This window comes from Zonotrichia leucophrys, chromosome 28, assembly GCF_028769735.1.
Source record: "Zonotrichia leucophrys gambelii isolate GWCS_2022_RI chromosome 28, RI_Zleu_2.0, whole genome shotgun sequence".
NCBI classification, from domain to species: Eukaryota; Metazoa; Chordata; class Aves; order Passeriformes; family Passerellidae; genus Zonotrichia; species Zonotrichia leucophrys.
Genome location: NC_088197.1, coordinates 2,234,007 through 2,251,890, shown reverse-complemented (window position 1 = coordinate 2,251,890; position 17,884 = coordinate 2,234,007). Strand labels below are relative to the sequence as shown.

The 17,884-nt window shown below is 57.5% G+C and overlaps 1 protein-coding gene across 1 annotated transcript; it reads right to left on the bottom strand.

Annotated features, from left to right (window-relative positions):
- Positions 1-988: 988 nt before the first annotated feature.
- On the bottom strand, positions 989-17,813 carry MYO1F (myosin IF). Its single transcript, XM_064734114.1, has 28 exons — positions 17,706-17,813; positions 14,039-14,176; positions 12,797-12,886; positions 11,932-12,026; positions 11,298-11,385; positions 11,005-11,094; positions 10,007-10,138; positions 9,264-9,398; positions 9,052-9,184; positions 8,232-8,428; positions 8,058-8,138; positions 7,412-7,498; positions 7,185-7,271; positions 6,729-6,896; positions 6,573-6,658; positions 6,149-6,230; positions 5,939-6,045; positions 5,625-5,723; positions 5,017-5,161; positions 4,819-4,933; positions 4,059-4,228; positions 3,788-3,933; positions 3,396-3,542; positions 3,168-3,316; positions 2,860-2,943; positions 2,568-2,769; positions 1,511-1,677; positions 989-1,430 (listed from the first exon to the last, which is right to left on the bottom strand). The coding sequence occupies exons 1-28, from the start codon at positions 17,706-17,708 to the stop codon at positions 1,354-1,356; spliced, it is 3,300 nt and encodes a 1,099-aa protein (XP_064590184.1). The 5' UTR covers positions 17,709-17,813; the 3' UTR covers positions 989-1,353.
- Between the last annotated feature and the right edge of the window lie 71 nt (positions 17,814-17,884).

Genomic DNA, 17,884 nt, shown 5'->3' with positions numbered 1-17,884 from the left:
GGGAGGGAGGAAAAGGAAGGCTGGGCTCTCTGGGATCAGGCTGGGCTCTGTGGAATCAGGATGGGCTCTGTGGAATCAAGGAGGGAGGAAGAGGAGGACTGGGCTCTGTAGGATCAGGGAGGGAGGAAGAGGAGGGCTGGGCTATGGGATCAGGGAGAGAGGAAGAGGAAGGCCGAGCTGTGGGATCAGGGAGAAAGGAAGAGGAGGGCTGGGCTCTGTGGGACTAGGCCGGGCTTTGGCATCCGGGAGGAAGAGGAGGGCCGGGCTGTGGGATCAGGGAGGGAGGAAGAGGAGGGCTGGGCTCTGTGGGATCAGGGAGGAAGAGGAGGGCCGGGCTGTGGGATCAGGCTGGGCTCTGTAGGATCAGGCCGCGCTCTGTGGTAGCAGGGAAGGAGGAAGAGGAGGGCCGGGCTCTGTGGGATCAGCCTGCCGTCACTTCCTCTGGCCCAGGCCTGGGGGAGGCCGGAGATGAGGCGGACATGGGGCCGGACACGGGGCGGACATTCCAGCCCTGTTCCTCCCTCTCCCGGCTGAATCCTTCTGGGGCAGCCCCGTGTGGGGCTCAGCCCCTGCCCACAGCCCAGCCCGGCTGTGCCGCTGCCCCAGAGGGTCTCAGCTGCCACCCCGAGCGTCCCTCAGGGATGAGACCCCACACGCTGCCCCCGAGCACCGCCAGGAAAGGCAGTGCCAGCTCTGAGGGCTTTGCCTGAGGGATCCTCGGAGCTGTTCCTGTGCCGAGCCAGGCACGGCAGCACCGCCCTGCTCCTGCTTTGAGCGATCCCGAGCCACGGCGGAGCCTGGAAATGCCTGAGCTGGAGCCTGGCAGAGCTGGTTGATGTATTCAGCATTTTCTGGAGAGTTCATGGTGGGAGGAACGGGGCTGCCTCTGATCTGTGCCTGCCCACGTCACAGCTTTTGTCACACAGCCACACTGAGTGAAATAAAACCCCCAAACTCAAAATGTGAGTCAGCTTTGCTGAGTCTGCTTATTTATGAACAACAGAATTATGAACAACAACTCTATTCATACCGCGGAGAAGTTTTAGAGTCCTTGGATGCTAACAAGCAGCTAAGAGCCTGTCCTTGCTGCGGGGTGCCCCCACTGAAGGGGCTGTGGGATCCAGCCCCAGGCACCGGCAGTCTGGAGGGTTCTGAGTAAACGTTCATTCTGTGCCAGCATCAGTGGGAAAACTTCACGGTTTGGAAGTTTTTGTGAAGTTTTGAGTTTGCTGAGAAAACTTCATGGTTTGAAAGTTTTTGTGAAGTTTTGAATTGAGAGGAAAACTTCAGGTGCCCAAGTTGGGCACAGCCTCTGGAGGTGGGATGCTCGGTGGGATGCTCCTTTCCTCCAGCTCAGATCCTCTGCACATAATTCCCAGGGAAAAGCCCTTCCTTGCCGTGCAGGTGGCCTTTCCACCAGCCAGAGGCATCTGGGGAGGGAGAACACAAACAATCAGCTGTGCTGCCAGCAGGGCAGGGAGAGGAGGCGGGCAGGGCAGGAGCCTGGTACCTTCCATCAGGATGTCAATGACATCCCCCACGTTGAAGCTGAGTTCATCCACGTCCTGCCCGATGTACTGGTAGAGCGCCCGGCAGCGCGGCCCCTCCACCCTGGGTTGCGGCTTGGGGCGCCGGGCTGGGGGCGGCCGCTGGCCCACGCTGCGGCGGCGCTGCACCCTGTGGGCGGGAGGGATGGGGTTTGCACCGGCAGGGCATGGGGATGGCATGTGCTGCTGCCCATTGCCCATCCTGTACCCATGAGATGGCATGTGCTGCTGCCCCTGCCGAACTGACACCACTCCATGGCGATGATGGCTGCTGCGCCCTGCACGCCCCTCCACCCTGGGATGGGCTTGTGTTGCCGGCTGCCCGCCCACCTGCAACCCTGGGGGCATGTGATGGGGTTTGCACCCGGCACGCCATGAGATGGCATGTGCTGCTGCCCCTGCCCACCCTGCACCCACCCTGAACCCATGAGATGGCATGTGCTGCTGCCCCTGCACCCCCGGCACCCACACACCCATGAGATGGCATGTGCTGCAGTGGCCCCATTGGACTAGGACTGGGGCACCCACCTCCACCCATGGGATGCTCTGTGCCTGCAGGTGGGCACTTCCAGTTTAGGGACTAGGGGAACTGGGGCAGGATGAGCTGCCCATCCTGTGCCCACACATGGGATGCTCTGTGCCTGCAGGTGGGTTCTCTGGGAACTGGGAACTGGGGAAACTGGGGCAGGATGAGCTGCACCCTCCTGTCCATTCTGACGTGCTCTGTGCCTGCAGATGAATTCTCCCAGTTCAGAGACTGGGAGGACTGGGGCAGGATGAGCTGCCCATCCTGCTGTCCCCCACCCATGGGATGCTCTGTGCCTGCTCTCCCAGTGCAAGGACTGGGAGGACTGGGATACACAATAGCCTGGGAGATGTGTCCTGCCAGCAAAGCTAGGACACATCCCCTGTGTCCGAGGATGCATCTGGTCCCCTCCTCAGAGGGGAAAGCACCTCCCAGTGGTGATGGCAGCGGGAGAGGAGGATGGGACAGGGACAGGGACATGGGACAGGACCTACCCAGCCACGCCCTGGTCGGGCACGTTGAGGAAGTCCATGTTGTGCTCGGATGGGGGCCGTGCCTTGGGCTGGTGGCCGGCGCTGCGGGCGGGAAGCGCTGCGGCCGGGGGGCCCCGCGTCTGCTTCTGGGGCATCTTGTAGGTGTCCCTCTGTGCCCGGCCATCCCCGCGGGGGATCTGGGGACCCCCGTTCCTGCAGGCTCCTGGAACAGCCCATCCCAGGAGGGTGCATTACAGGGGGGTCATGCACAGCCTGCACCCCCTGTTTCCCCCACCCCATACCCCCTGCTCACCTCTGGGTGCTGATGGGGCACTTCGGGAAGGTGCGGGACACCTGCTGCCACCTCTGCCCTGTGCTGCCCCCTTCCTTGTGGGCTCTGGGGGGACACAAGCCCCCTGTTAGATGACAGTCCTCAGAGCCAGCTGTAGGGGCTGTCCCCCCATTTGTACCCTGTTCCCCATCACCGGAGCAGAAATGGGGGAGACAAAAACCCCACAGGGTACACCCAGCTCACCCCAATACTCCCAGGCCTCCATGTTCCCTGTGATCCCAGCGCTGCTGTGTCCCCCCTGTGCCACCCCCCAGTGCCCTGGCACTCACTGGCATTCCTGGGGAGCCCATCCCCGATGGTGACCGTAAGGGTTTTGCCTCCAGCTTTGAGGGCGGCCACGTCGCCCTGTCCCCTGACGAAGGTGACGTTGCGGGTGCCACCGCCGCCCCAGCCCTCCTTCTTCACCCGAAACTGTAGTCTGGGGGTGAGAGAAGCCATGAGGATGCGGTGACAGGACCCTGTCCTGCTTTGTCACCTCTCCTGGCCTCCATCCTTACGTGTCCTTGAAGGAGAGGGGCAGCTTGGAGCGGGTGAGCTCCTCGAAGCGCTTGCACAGGAGGCTGATCAGCTCCGTCTTGAAGATGGACTCCAAGAAGTTGTCGGCATCGTTCTCATGGAGGATGAAGAAGTCGTCCTGCCTGGTGCTGGGGGAGCAACCAGGGGTGTCAACCCCACCAAGGCCAGTGCCAGCTGGGCTGGGGGGGATTTGGGGACCCCACAGGGCTTGGGTCCACCCCAAGGAAATTTGGAGGGCGATTTGGAAAACTCTCTGGCTTCTGCAAAGCACCCATGGGGAGCCTCCACTCCAGTGGATGAGGGACTGGGGAGCAGCAGGGTGTGGAGAGAGGGGAATCCCAGCCATGGGGAGAGCCCCTGGTAAGGGACACACCTCAGCGAGACGCCGCTCACCGCCTGCAGCTCCACCTTCTTCTTGAGCACCTCCTTGATCTGCCCCTTCTCAGGCCCCTTCTTCACCTTCTCCCGCCCGATCAGGTAGAAATACTTGGGCGTGAGAATGAAATCCCGCTTGATGGGCTGGGAAAGGGCAGGAGAAAGGGGGTGAGGGGGCTTTGCTGGGGGGGCACAAACCCCACAAACACACATCCCACCTCAGGGAAGAGCCCCCAGGAGCTGCAGCAGCCCCAGGCGTGTCCCTGCACCTTGAACCTCCGGTCGTATTTGGTGACGGAGTCGGCGAAGTCGACGCGCTCCCGCTTGGCCAGGAACTGCCGCAGCTCCGGCCGCTCCTCCATGCCCAGGTAATCCCCCACGAAGTTCCTGTTGATGCTGTTCCTGCGCCGCTCTTTGAAGTTGTAGAGGATGCTGGCAGCTGGGAGGGACCCCAAAGAGGTGCGGGTCTGAAATGGCTCTGTGCTGGTGGCTCAGAGCCCCCCCCAAAATGTCACATGGGTCATGGCAGCAAGAAGTGGGGCTTGTTTTATGCCATGGGAGGAATCCCAGCTGCTTGAGCTTGGCTGGTTTTAAAACCCATTAATTGCCTTCAAAAAACCTCGTGCTGTGGAAGGGAGGAATGGACCCAGCTGTGTTCTGGGTTTTCCTCCTTGATTTTTCCTGCTTGCTTGGGAGGGTGGGAAAACCCATGATGGGGTCAGTGGCTTGTCCCATCCTTCTGCCAACACTGACTACAAGCTACTCCCCTCCATCCCTGTGCTTGCAATGGAATGCAGAGTGAGACAGCACAAGGCTCCCAGGGCTGGAAATAGGAGCAGGAAATCCCTGCTCTCCTTTCAGAGTGGGAAAAGACTCCCAAAACTCACAGGCCGGTTCCTTCATCACCTAATCACCACTAGTGCCATGATTAGGAGCCAGGCTGCTGCTGTCACAGCTGGGCTGTCCCAGTGAAAAGCACCCTAAAAGGGCTGCTGGGGTGGCACTGTCCCTGTCCTTGCCCAGCCTTACCCTCCTCTCTCATCTGCTCGTATTTGCGGATGGCCACATGCCGGCGCCAGGCCTTCTGGATCACCCGGGCGAAGCTGTCAAATTTCCTCTCCCGCATCTCCTCGAGCAGGAAGAGCTGTGAGGGACAGGCAGTGCTGAGCCAGGACACCCCAAAAACCCTTCCCCAGTGATGCCCAGCCTGGAGTCAGGGCCACGCACCGACTCGGGGTTCTTGACGAACACCTTGCTCCTGCCCATCTGGTACTGGTCTGGGTCCATGTTGACCGAGCGCAGGAGGTGCTGCACCCCTTGGCGCTCGTCCCCGCGCCATGATGGCCACGTCTCGGGGGTGAGGATGGCATAGCTGTGGGGATAGAGTAGGCTCACAGAATCCCACAATAGTTCAGGTTGGAAAGAACCTTAAAGCCCATCCTGTCTTGTCATAGCAGGGACAACTTCCACTATCACAGGGTGCTTCAAGCCCTGTCCAACCTGGCCTTGGACACTGCTCTCCTCTGGGAATCCCCGTGCCAGGGCCTCCCCACCCTCCCACGGAACAATTCCTGCCCAATATCCCATCCATCCCTGCCCTCTGGCAGTGGAAGCCATTCCCCGTGTCCTGTCCTTCCACCCCTCATCCCAAGTCCCTCTGCCGCTTCCTTTAGTGCCTGGAAGGGGCTCTAAGGTCTCGCCCAAGCCTTCTCTTCTCCAGGTTGAGCACCCCCAACTGTCTTCACCTGTGAAGCCATTCCAGGGCCTCCCACACCCTCCTCTCCTCCTGAGGAGGTGCTGTGGGCTCTGCCAGCCCCATGCCAGTGGCCACTCACCGTTGCAGGAACTTGTGGAAGAGGCGGCGGTAGGCGAAGCCTGCCCGGCGCACCCGGATGTTCTCCTTCAGCCCTAGGTACTCAACCTGGTGCTTCACTCTGTACAGCAGGGAGGGACAATGTAGGATGATGACAGGTTAGGAGGAGACCCAAAGGTGCACCTAAAGAGGACACTGTGTCCCCACTTGTGCTCCCTGGGTTAGTGGACAGCTCAGAGGGACCAGCGCAGGGTTGTAGTTTTTGGAGGAAAGCTGGTCCTGGCCACATCTCCATGGCTGGGTCCCCTTCCCTGGGCTCTGTGGGCTCCCTGTTACCTGCTCTCCTCCCAGTCCCGGGGTTTCTTGGTCTCGTTGGGTTTGATGCAGCGGATGTAGTGTGGGGTGCACTTCATGAGCGTGTTCACCAGGTCGTTGGCCTGTTTCTGGTGCAAGGATCGACCTCTGTAGTATCAAAGGGGGTGGTGGGAGCACTGCCCCTGCCACCTCCCCAGAGACAGCTGCCGCTCTGCAGCCCAAGGGACATACCTTGATTTTGGAGCCCGCTGTGGTCGGCCGTCCCTTTTTGTCAGAATCAAGTTTTTCTGGGAAAAGCATCCGGATGAAACCGCTGGAAGGGAGGGGACAGTCCCCAGGTGAGAGCTGCCATCACGGCCTGGGCTGAGGCCAGCTGGGAAATCCTGTACTGTGGGGCTGAGTGCCTCCTCCCTGACCACCCCCAGGAGCAGGAGCAGGAGCAGGAGCAGGAGCAGGAGCAGGAGCAGGAGCAGAGCTGGTGGATGACCCCGCTCTGCCCAACCCTGCAACCCCAGGATGCTCCCGGTGCCCATGGGGCCATGCAGGACTGAGCACCCCAACCCACAAAGGCAGGACCAGCCTTTCAAATCTGCATGTTGAGGACTGTGCTCTGTTCCCCAGCCCTTTTGGGGTGCCCCAGCACTGCCAGACTCACTATTCACTGCTCTGCATGAGCTCGATCAGGTCAGTGAAAAGCACGTCCCGGTTGCGCTCGCAGAAGCCGTTCACATCGTAGGACACCTGGGGACAGGAGGGGACCTCAGCTGCGGCTGTGGGGTGCAGGCTGGGGGCTTTGGGGTGCCCTACCCACCTTGCCAGCGTAGTGGTGGATGACAAAGCCCGAGCTCCAGCTGTTGAAGTGCTCATGGGTGCCCACGGCCGCCTGCAGCTTCTGCAGCAGGGTCTGGTCGGCGCCCTCACCCGTGGCGTGCATGGTGGCACACACGTCATCCAGGACACTCATGATCCCAGGAGGGTTCTGCCACAAGGAAAGGGAAGCCACGGCTGTGGCAGGGCCCAATCCTGCACCTGGTCACAGCTGCTTCATGCTGAGCCAGGTGCCTATGGGTACTGCAAGTGTCCAAGGCCAGGTTGGACAGGGCTTGGAGCACCCTGGGATAGTGGGACAAGATGATCTTTAAGGTTCCTGCTAACCCAAACCAGTGTGGGGTTCTCTGCTGCTTGGCAACTCGACAACTCACCCAGCCCCTGTCCCTGGGTGCCTCTGCTCCCCAAAAGCCTCCCCAGCAGAGGGGACCCCACTCACCAGCTTGTTCTCTATCAGGTCACACACCACCTTGTTGTTGAAGTACTGGATCTGCGTCCACTTGATCCCCTCCTGCACATATTCCTCCTGGGGAAGCACAGGGAGAGCTGGGTGGGCCCTGAGCCCCTGGGATGTGCTGCAGAACCCCTCCTCCAGCTGGGTAGGAGGGGGCTGCAGGAAGTGGGGTCCTGGCACAGCCCCACAGCCCCCAGCCCAGCCCCTTGTACCTGCTCGGCCTTCAGGGTCAGCTCAATGAAGATCTGCTGCAGCTTCTCATTCACAAAGTTAATGCAGAATTGTTCAAAGCCATTTTTCTGCATGAAAGATGGAAGAGAAAATGGTGCTGAGTTGTCCTTTGCTCACAGAATTACAGAATAATGAGGTTGGAAGAGACCTCTAAGATCATCAGGTCCAACCTATGCCCTAACACCTCAACTAGACTATAGCACCAAGTGCCATGTCCAGGGTTTTATTAAACACATCCAGAGATGGTGATTCTACACCTCCCTGGGAAGAGCATTCCAGTACTTTATTATTCTTTTGGTGAAAATTTTCTTCCTAATATCCAACCTGTACCTTCCCTGATGTAGCTGGAGACTGTGTCCTCTGGTTCTGTCAGTGCTGCCTGGTGGAAGACACCAACCCCACCTGTCTGCAACCTCTCTTCAGGGAGGTGTAGAGAGCAATAAGGTCACCTCTAAACCTCCTCTTCTCCAGGCTAAACAACCCCAGCTCCTTCAGCTCCTCTGCCTCATTGTGGGGAACCCAACCAGCAGTTCTTGGGGGCCACTCTAGGGACCTTTTTTGGGGCCACCTGACCCAGGTGCTGTCCCTGCTGTGGGAGCAGGGCAGGACATTCCCAACCACACACACCTGGAATATCTCAAATCCATAGATGTCCAGCACCCCGACGCTGTACTCCTCGTATGGCTTCTGCATGGCCCGGTTGATGGACTGCGGGGACAGAGGGGTCAAATTGGCTGCAGGGCACTGGGATTGGCCATCTCCTGGGGCAGGGGGTGACCATCCCCTCTGAGGCCCACACACCTCCACCAGGAAGTCGAAGACACGGGCGTAGAGCCCCTTGGCCAGCGCGTCGCGGGTGTAGGCCGCCTGCTCCACGTTGAGGGTGACGGTGATGGACTCGGAGCGGCCGCCCCACTTGCTGTCCATTTTCCTGCTGGTGACCTTCTCGTTGAGGCGCTCCTGGTCGACCCCCAGCAGGTAGGCAGGGAAGGCCAGGGCTGGGCAGAGTGGGGCTGGTCAGGGCTGTGTTGTCCCCACCTGGCCATAGTCGAAACCCTCGGCCCCATCCAAGTGTGAAGGACAGCAGTGGGACAATGACAGGGAAAAGTGACACCTCTCCCAGAGCAACACCTGGCATCTGTCCCCTGGCTAATCAATCTCTGGCTGAGCCATTGACTTGCTGCCTCAAGTAAAGTTCATAGTGAGTTGCAAGCTCATTGACGTACATTAGTTATGTACCGGAGCCTTAGGCAGAGCCCTGTTGGTTAGGGCATGTAGCTGTTGACTATAATATCATGGGATCAAAGCCCATCTGTCTGCTAAATTGGAAGGTCCTAGCTTAATTAAAGCACCTGAGTTGCATTTAGGGGATGCAGGGTAATGGCCTGCGGACTTTAGCAGAAACTAAGAGAGTTTAACTCTTGTTTAAGGCTTTGAAGGCCTTCGGTTTAGGTAATCCTAAGTTTCTTAGATAATGGGGAGATAGGACGAGGATGACAGACATGGTGGTTAAGATAGCAATTATAATGCCTGGTGCTGGTACTGCTTCCCTCCTCTGCCAGGGGATTTGTGGCACAGCCAGTTTGCCACTCCTTCCCACTTGTCCCCTGTGGCTACTCACAGTCAGCGTTCTCCACCCGGGCGTAGTTGCCCTCCTCCCTGAAGCTGATGTTGCCCAGGTGCAGGATCCCTGCCACGATCTGCAGCACCAGCTGCTGGTCCTCACCGCGGATGCCGATGACCTGCATGGCATTCTGGGGGTGCACAGACACCCTTTGAGCCCCCACCCGGCCCCAGAGCTTTTGGGGACTCCCCTCCCTCCCAGGCACTCACCATGGTCTCATGGAAGTCGCTGCGGTCGTCTGTGCCCTCCACCTGGTAGGTGTCTGTCTGGTTCAGGTAGAAGTAATAATCCGGGCTCATGATGCCCAAATTCTGCCTCTGCTCTTGGGATGCTCCTTGGATGAGCTGGGAGGGGACAGGGGGCTGTGGTCAGCCAGCTCCTGGTCCCCCCTGCAGCCTGGTGACTCCAGGCCACCCCCATACTGTCGCCATGATATTTTCTGAAAAATCGCTTTGCCAGAATTTTTCTCCTGAGAAGCTGAGAGGCCTCAGAAATGAAATGTAAACAATGATTATCTGCTGCTGTGGAATGCAACAGGTGCATCTTTGATTGGTCTCATGTGGTTGTTTTTAATTAATGGCCAATCACAATCCAGCTGCCTTGGACTCTCTGGTCAGTCACAAGATCTTATTATCATTCTATTAGTTTTTATTCCTTGCTAGCCTTCTGATGAAATCCTTTAGTCTGTTCTTTAGTGTAGTTTTAATATATCATTAATATATTAATGATATATTATATTATATTATATTATATTATATTATATTATATTATATTATATTATATTATATTATATTTATTTAATATATTTTCTTTTAATATAATATATATAATAAAATAATGAATCAGCCTTCTGAACATGGAGTCAAGATTCTCATCTCTTCCCTCGTCCTGGGACCCCTGTGAACACCACCACATTTTGCGACCACAAATGAAGAAAAATTCCACCCCATACCTGGTAGTAGATGTGGAAGTTCCTCTCGCACTCGTTCTGGCTCACCACGCGCGACTTCTCCAGCAGGAAGTTGGAGATCTTGCCCCCATCAGGTTCTCCTCCCCGGCTGAACTGGATCTCAAAGTATTTTCCCTGGTCCAGCACAGATCCTGCTCAGAGCTGTGGCCCTGCCTCAGGGGTTCCTCATTCCCCCCAGGCCCTTCTCCACCACACCAGGAGCTTTGTGGGGTGTGCAAACCCTGGCTGAAGGTTTCATGGTTTATGTGGAGACCTCATTGCCCCCTCAACTGCCCAAAAGGAGATTGGAGCCCAGTGGGGTCGGTCTCTTCTCCCAGGTAATAGGCAACAGGGCCAGAGATGGCCTCACATTGCTCCAGGGGAGGTTTAGATTGGATATGAGGAAAAATTCCTCCACTGAAAGGGTGGTCAGGCACTGGAACAGGCTGTGCTGGAGTCACCATCCCCAGAGGGATTGAAAAGCTGGATGTGGCACTTGGGGACACTTGGGGTAGTTTTGGGAGAATGGCTGGAGTTGATTGAAAGGTCAGCTTTGAACCGAGCTGGTTCAGTGGTTCTGCTGCAGCGCTGCCCCCTGCACCTGCCCTGGTGTCACAGACATCTTTTATGAAAAATCCTTTCCTTAGGATTTTTCCTCCTGAGAAGCTGAGAGACCTCAGGAACAAAATGTAAACAATGATTATCTGCTGCTGTGGAATGCAACAGGTGCATCTGTGATTGGTCTCATGTTGTTGTTTGTAATTAATGGCCAATCACAGTCAGCTGGATCAGACAGAGAGTCCAGGACAGAGCCTTTTTTATCATTCCTTCCTATTCTATTCTTAGCTAGCCTTCTGATGGAATCCTTTCTTCTTTTAGAATAGTTTTAATGTAATATATATAATAAAATAATAAATCAGCCTTCTGAAACATGGAGTCAGATCCTCATCTCTTCCCTCATCCTCAGACCCCTGTGAACACTGTCACAACCTGGCACTTACAAAGCGGCTGGAATTGTTGTTCCGGACAGTTTTGGCATTTCCAAAGGCTTCCAGCAGCGGGTTGGACTGCAGGATGATGTCCTTCACGTGCTGGGGACACAGGAGGACAGGGCTCAGCCCTGCTGTGTCCCACTCCAGGCCTGGGGACACACCTGAGCCTTTGCATGTCCCCAGCCCTGGAGCGGCTGCTCCGTGTGCCACCAGCAGCCCCATCAGGGGGATGTTGGGGACCAGGGTGGTGGGGATCAGCTGGGGGGTGAAATGACGAGTGGCAGGGGGGACAGCAGACCCACCTGGACTTTCTCCCCACCACCAGACACTTTGGAGATGTAGCCCATGATGTATTTTGCTGCCACTGTTTTCCCAGCTCCGCTTTCTCCGCTGTGCAAAGGGCAAAGCAGAGCAGATGTGAAACAGCCTCATCAGAGCCACCCATCCCTTGGGGGGACTTTGGGGTAGGTTCTGGAGCAGGACCAGAGGATGACAGTGAATTCTGGGGACTGTGCCATCCTCACAGTGGGTCTGTGGGGGATCTGGAATGGTGGTCCCCCACCACAGCTCTGCCCAGGGGGATCAGTGTGAGCAGAGCGTGGCTCGGTGAGGAGATGTTGAATTTGTTGTCACTGGGCTTAGAAGTGGAGGAGGGGGACTTGGGAGCCTCAGAGGGAAGTCTCCGGCCTTGCCCCACATCCTGACCATTTCCCTTGCAACACTGCCCTGCAGAGCTGCATTGCACAAGGCTCTGGGGCTCTGTCCCTGCCTGGGACACTCCTGGTCACAGCCTTGCTTGGAGGGTCCCTCCAGACACCCCAGATTCCAGGAGCCAACACTTCATTTGGGAAAACCTGGGCTGGGGAGAAGGGCTGGTGGGGACAGGTGTCCCCAGGGGCAGTGGCAGCCCGGGTGTGGCCCAGTGTCCCCCAGTACCTGATGATGACACACTGGTTCTCGCCGTCGATCAGCATGTTCCGGTACATGTTGTCAGTCAGGGCATAGATGTGGGGGGGATTTTCATACTGGGCCTAAGCAGGGGACAGGGACAGCAGGGCTGAGCACAGGGCAACCCCCAAATCCCCAAATCGCCCTCACTCTGCCCATGTGGGAACTAGACCCTTCACAGTGACCCTAAACAAGGGACAAGGACAGCAGGGCTGGGCACAGATCAGCCCCCAAATCCCCCAAATCCCCCTCACTCAGCCCATGTGGGAGCCACACTTCCCACTGACCCTAAACAAGGGACAAGCAGTGTTGGGGTCAGAGCTCCCCAAATACCCAAATTCCTCTCACTCTGCCCATGTTGGAATCAGCCCCTTCACAGTGACTCTATAAAAGGGACAAGGGACAAGGATAGCAGTGCTGGGCACAGAGCTCCCCAAAACCCCCTCACTCTGCCCATGTCAGGATCAGCCCCTTCACAGTGACCCTATAAAAGGGACGAGGGACAAGGGACAAGGGACAAGGGACAAGGACAGCAGTGCTGGGCATAGAGCAACCCCCAAATCCCCAAATCTCCCTCGCTCTGCCCATGTGGGGATGAACCTCTTCCCACAAACACCAACTCATCAGCAGCGAGTCTGGTGATTTTTAACCCCCCCTCCTCCTTGGGAAGGGCTGGGGCAGAACCACTCCAGCTGCATTTTACCATTTTTGGGTTTCTTTCTGTGCATTTCTGAGCTGAATTCCCCAGGATTTGCTGCAGGGAGCACTGACCCCTGCAGGGGCTGTGCAGAATGGGGATCCTCAGGGGTGTTTGCACACATTTAACCCCTGCTTGCCCGCGGGGCAGCCTCACCGCGCCCTGGTACAGCTCGATCTCGCGGTCGGTGAAATACGGCATCTGCTTGAAGGGGTTCACGGAGATCAGCACGGGCCCGATGTAGGTCTGGGCAGCAGGTCAAGGGCTGTGTGTCTGTCCCTCCTTATGTCCCCCCTTCCCAGTGCCCAGTCCCACCCCGGGGGCAGGAAGGTGGTTATGGGGTCCTATGGAAGGTGGTTATGGGGTCCCCTGGCACGTCCAGGGATGGCACAAGGGTGGCATTTCCAGCCTGGCACAGGCAGAGCTGCCCTGCTGCCCTGACTTGGGGCACTCCCTCAGCCCCTGCAGTGTGATGGGTGCAGGAGCATCCCCTCAGCTCCCTCCTCTGGCTGGGGATTGGCTCTAAAACCTCTCCAGCATCCCTGGAATTCACCCTCTGCTCATGCTCCATCTGCAGCTTTTCCAGCAAAAATCCAATGCAAAATCCTTCCTGGTTTACATGCAGGGAAACTGAGGCACAAAGAGGAGAGGAATCCCAGTTCCTGCCCTTCCTTGCCCACACTGCTGCCTTTCCTGCAGCATCCCCAAGTCACTGAGTGCATGGAAAAACAGGGAATTGCAGCAGGATGGGCTAGGTGAGGAGATGGAGGATGGGGATGGAGCAGGTGGGGTTATCCAAGCCTTTGATACCCTATTTGTGTCCCAAACAAGGGGACAGTGGCCAGAGGGGCAGGAGGAGGGAGCTTTTCTGGGAAATGCAGAAGCTTGGGATGTTGAGTCATGGCTGGACAGAGCCCTGCGTGCGGCAGCGCAGCAAAAAGGGAAGGGAGAGGCTGCGCGGGGTATTTTTCCCCTCCAAAAGAACAAAATCAAAACCCCAAAAAAAGCCAACCCCACACGTGTGCAAAGCCCCAGGGCTGCGGGGGGAGTCACAGGGCTGAGTCACAGCTGGGACACATGGCCTTGTAAGGACAGGGCCACATCCCCACATCAGGGGAAATGCAGTGGTGTGGGCACAGCCTCAGCCCTGTGTGCCCTGTGTGCCCTGTGTGCCCGTCAGGGCTCTGCTCCAAAGGAAGGAGCACAGTGGGTCCTGCAGCATGGCAGGAGAGGGGTTTGGTAGTTGTGTCTGTGCTGGGCACAGCTCAGCTCGAGATGGTGACATTCCCACAGATCTGTCCCCACAGGACATGGACATGCTGTCCCATGTGCTGACAAAGCCTTGGAGCCCGTCCCTGCCGCTCCCTGTGCCTGTGCCTGCTGCCTGGGCAAGGATACAAAGATGAAATCGTCCATGAAACGCTTCTTGAGGTTCTCCACGATGGCCTCCTCGGAGATCTTGGACAGCAGCACCATGTCGTCCACGCCGCTCTGCTTGACATTGTGGCTCTGCCAGTGGAAGCGCTCCTTGCTGCCCTGAGGGGACAACGGGGACACCGCGGCTGTGCCAGGGCCACCTCGGGCCACCCGAGCTGCCACAGCCCTGCCTGGCTCAGCCCTCACCCCAAACCGGGGTTTGGCAAAGCAGAGCCCAAAATTCAGAGCACTAGGGCTTGTCCCAACACCCTGGAGCCCTCCTCACCTCGAGGAGCAGACAGGATGTGCAAAGGGAAGAGTTTGGCAAAGCAGATCCCAAAATTCAGAGCAAGGAGCAGACAGGACCTGCCCCAGCCCTCTGCTCCTCATCAAGATAGAGAAGGACTTCTGTTGGTGCACAGACTGATTGTGAGACAGAGCAATGCAGGGGAAGGGTGGTGGTGGCATCCTCTGCACCCCCACATCCTCCTGGCACCCTGTGTTCCCCTTCGTTGTGCCCAAGGAGATGCCAGCAGCCTCTGCCCAGCTGTGCCCAGTTCTGTGCCCAGCTTGTCACAGACATCTTTTATAGAAAATCCTTCTTCCTCCTGAGAAGCTGAGAGGCCTCAAGAACAAAATGTAAACAAATGGTTATCTGCTGCTGTGGAATGCAACAGGTGCATCTGTGATTGGCCCATGTTGGTTGTTTCTAATTAATGGCCAATCACAGCCCAGCTGTCCAGACTGTCTCAGTCAGACACAAGCCTTTGTTATCATTCCTTCTTTTTCTATTCTTAGCTAGCCTCCTGATGAAACCCTTTCTTCTATTCTTTTAGTATAGTTTTAATATAACATATATAATAAAATAATAAATCAAGCCTTCTGAAACATGGAGTCAGATCCTCATCTCCTCCCTCATCCTCAGACCCCTGTGAACACTGTCACACCAGCTCTGTCCCCAGCTCTGTCCCCAGGGACTGGGCTGTGATTTCAGCCCTGTGGGGTAAACAAGGGAGCTGTGAGAGAGGAATTCATCCTGCGTGAACCCCCCCGAGGCTCCCCTTGCCCTGGATGTCCCCACAGACAGGCTGGGCACAGCTGTGCTGGCCGTGTGGGGACAGGGACGGGGCCGAGGCCCCTCCTTCCCCACCCCCGCGGTTCCTCTTTCACCCCCAGGCTCCTGTCACCGATTTCACTTCTCCCCCATCAGCCCTGGCCTCTTGCTCATTCCATTTCCCTTTTCTTCTCCTCTTCCCCTTTTGCTTCATTGCCCTGCAGGCTCTCAAGGTTTCAGGGCCCTGCATCCATCCCCACACCTTTGCAGGCTCCTGGCGGCCTCTGATTGTCACCAGGTGTCCCCCTGGGGTGTCTGTCACTGGGCTCTGCAGCCCCAAACATCCCCTGTGCCCCCTCTCCAAACCCCAAAAGCCCATAGAGCTGCTGAAGGGGCTTTTTGGTGCTGTCTCACCACCTATTTGGGGTCAGCTCAGGGGGCTCAGGGCATCCAGGGCTGCCTGAAATCACCCAGGGAGCTTCTCCCCTTCCTTTTTGAGGCCTTTTTCTTGCCTTCATCCTAATATCCCCTAGGAAATCCAGCTGGAAAAGCACAGGCAGCCTCTCCAGGTCACTGTGGTGTCACCCAGGAAGCTGCCAGGGACCCCAGGAGCTGCCCAGCTTCACCCCAAACCCTGAACTTCAGGAGGAGAAGGGTGACAAGAGCCCAAACCCTTCAGTGCCCCATCCTCAGCACCCCAAAGCTGCTGGCACAGCACCCCAGGCTGCTGCTTGAGGCCAAATTAAGGCAAAATGAGAATTTCCTTCCTGGGAGGTCACAGGTTTTGAACTGACACCTAAAGATGCTCTGACAGCTGCTCAGAGGTGTCAGTGGCGAGGGTGTCTTCACCTCCTCTTTCTCTGGGGCTTTCCTGGCTCTGCTGGAGCACCTGGTGCAGCCCAGCTGGGGGGAAAGCACCAGCTCAGAGCTGGTAAATGAAGGGTTTGTCATGATCTGCAGAGCTCTGGGTGTTCCTGCTTTCCCTGAGCCTCTCGTGGGGTTTGCAGGGCCAGGGCTTGCTAAAAAATCAGGGTGAAGGGGAATTAGGATCCCTTAAAGCCCTGGTGTTGTCCCAGCTCAGTGCCATGGGACAGAGGTGACATTGGCAGCTGCAGGTGACATCCCTGTGGGGAGTGGGAGCACAAATGAATTTGCTTCCAGAGGTTTGGGGCAGCAGTTTCTCCATCCCCTGCTCTGTCCATTCCTCTCTGCCCAGAGAAGGGCACTTGCCCCAAGCCATTCCACCCTCCAGCCAAACAGGGAGAAGATTTGTCCCCCCTCCACCTTCCAGGTGCCCTTTGCAGCCCCTGTGCTCGAGGAACAATGCTCCAAAGGGGACAAGTGACACATGAGGAGCTCCTCAGTGCTCCAATGGGCACAGGTGGCACAAGAAGAGCCCCCCAGTGCTCCAAAGGAGGCAAATGACACACAAGGAGCCCCTCAGTACTCCAAAGGGTGCAGGTGACACACAAGGAGCCCCTCAGTGCTCCAAAGGGTGCAGGTGACACACAAGGAGCCCCTCAGTGCTCCAAAGGGCGCAGGTGACACATGAGGAGCCCCTCAGCACCCTCAGCTGTGGCACGGGCACTGTCCCCACCACACCCCTGTGCCAGGGCGCTCCCGGCACTCAGACAGGATCTCTGGGCAGGGAGGAGAGCAGCTCTTGGTGTGGCAGCTTTGAAAACCTCATGTTTGCTTCAAAACTGTGGGTTAAACCACACAAAGAACACTGCAAATCGAGCTGATGACGAGCTGATGCAGCCCAAGGCGGCACCTTTTGAGTCAAGACAGATCAGAAAGCATCAAAACCGCAAAAACCACTCGGAAAGCTGAACAGAGCAACAAGTTTGTCACACAGTTGTCGCAGGGCTGGGGTGTGATGGGGCTGGTGGGGGTCAGGCTGTGGCTGCAGGGCCCCTTGGTCCTCCAGGAAGCCACAGATGGTGGAGGAGGGGACAGTGTGTGTGTCCTTGGGGACAGCATCTAAGCGGCCTCTCGGAGGTGACAGCCACAAGTGTGGGTGGCAGAGAGAAGGCTCAGTTTCAGCCTGGCCACTGTCCCCTCCCTGTCTGGGTGGAAATAGCTGGGACACATCAGCACAGGGATGCAGGAAGCAGAGCTGAGAGCTGTGGCTGCTCCTCACCCCCAGTCTGAGCATCTTCCCAATTCTGAGCCCTTTCACCTTCCTCTTCTGCCTCCACAGCAACTTCCACCAGTGGCTGCTGCCCTCCCTGCACCCCTGAGCCCTGACCATGGCCCCAGCACCCAGAGGATCCCTGTTAGCCTGGGGGATGTGGCTGCCACCCCCACCCCACCCTCTGCCCCACAAATTCACCCCGTGGGTACCACAGCAATGCCCAAACCCCTGTGTGGCAGCACAGCCCCATCCCCTGCTGCTCCCCACCCTGCCCTGGGGGTCACCAGCCCCCTGTATCCCACCCATGGCCTCCCCCAGCCCTGTCCCCAAGCTGGGCAGCGCTGTCCCCTCTCCTGCAGGGACACGGGGCAGCCCCAGGGTGTGGGGCGGGCAGGGCTGGGGTGGCAGCAGTGGGAGGTGACATCTGAGGGACCTGAGGGGAGCAGACTGGCACTCACCATGATGTCCCTGTGTCCCTCCCCAGGCAGCTGCTCAATCTCCTGTCACCGACAGCCCAGGGCCATCCCAGAGCACTCGGATTTTGTCTTTCTGATGTGACAAAGATTATGACGATTCTGTTTCCCTCCCACTTCCTCATTTTGCACCCTTCGTTTGTGGGCGTGGGGAGGACAACGGC

Excerpts from the sequence above, each read along its gene's own strand:
- MYO1F (XM_064734114.1), bottom strand. Across the intron at positions 6,897-7,184 it reads ACCTGATAGAGAACAAGCTG|AACCCTCCTGGGATCATGAG; the intron begins GTGAGTGGGGTC and ends TCCTTGTGGCAG. Across the intron at positions 6,046-6,148 it reads CAGCGGGCTCCAAAATCAAG|AAACAGGCCAACGACCTGGT; the intron begins GTATGTCCCTTG and ends TCCTTGCACCAG.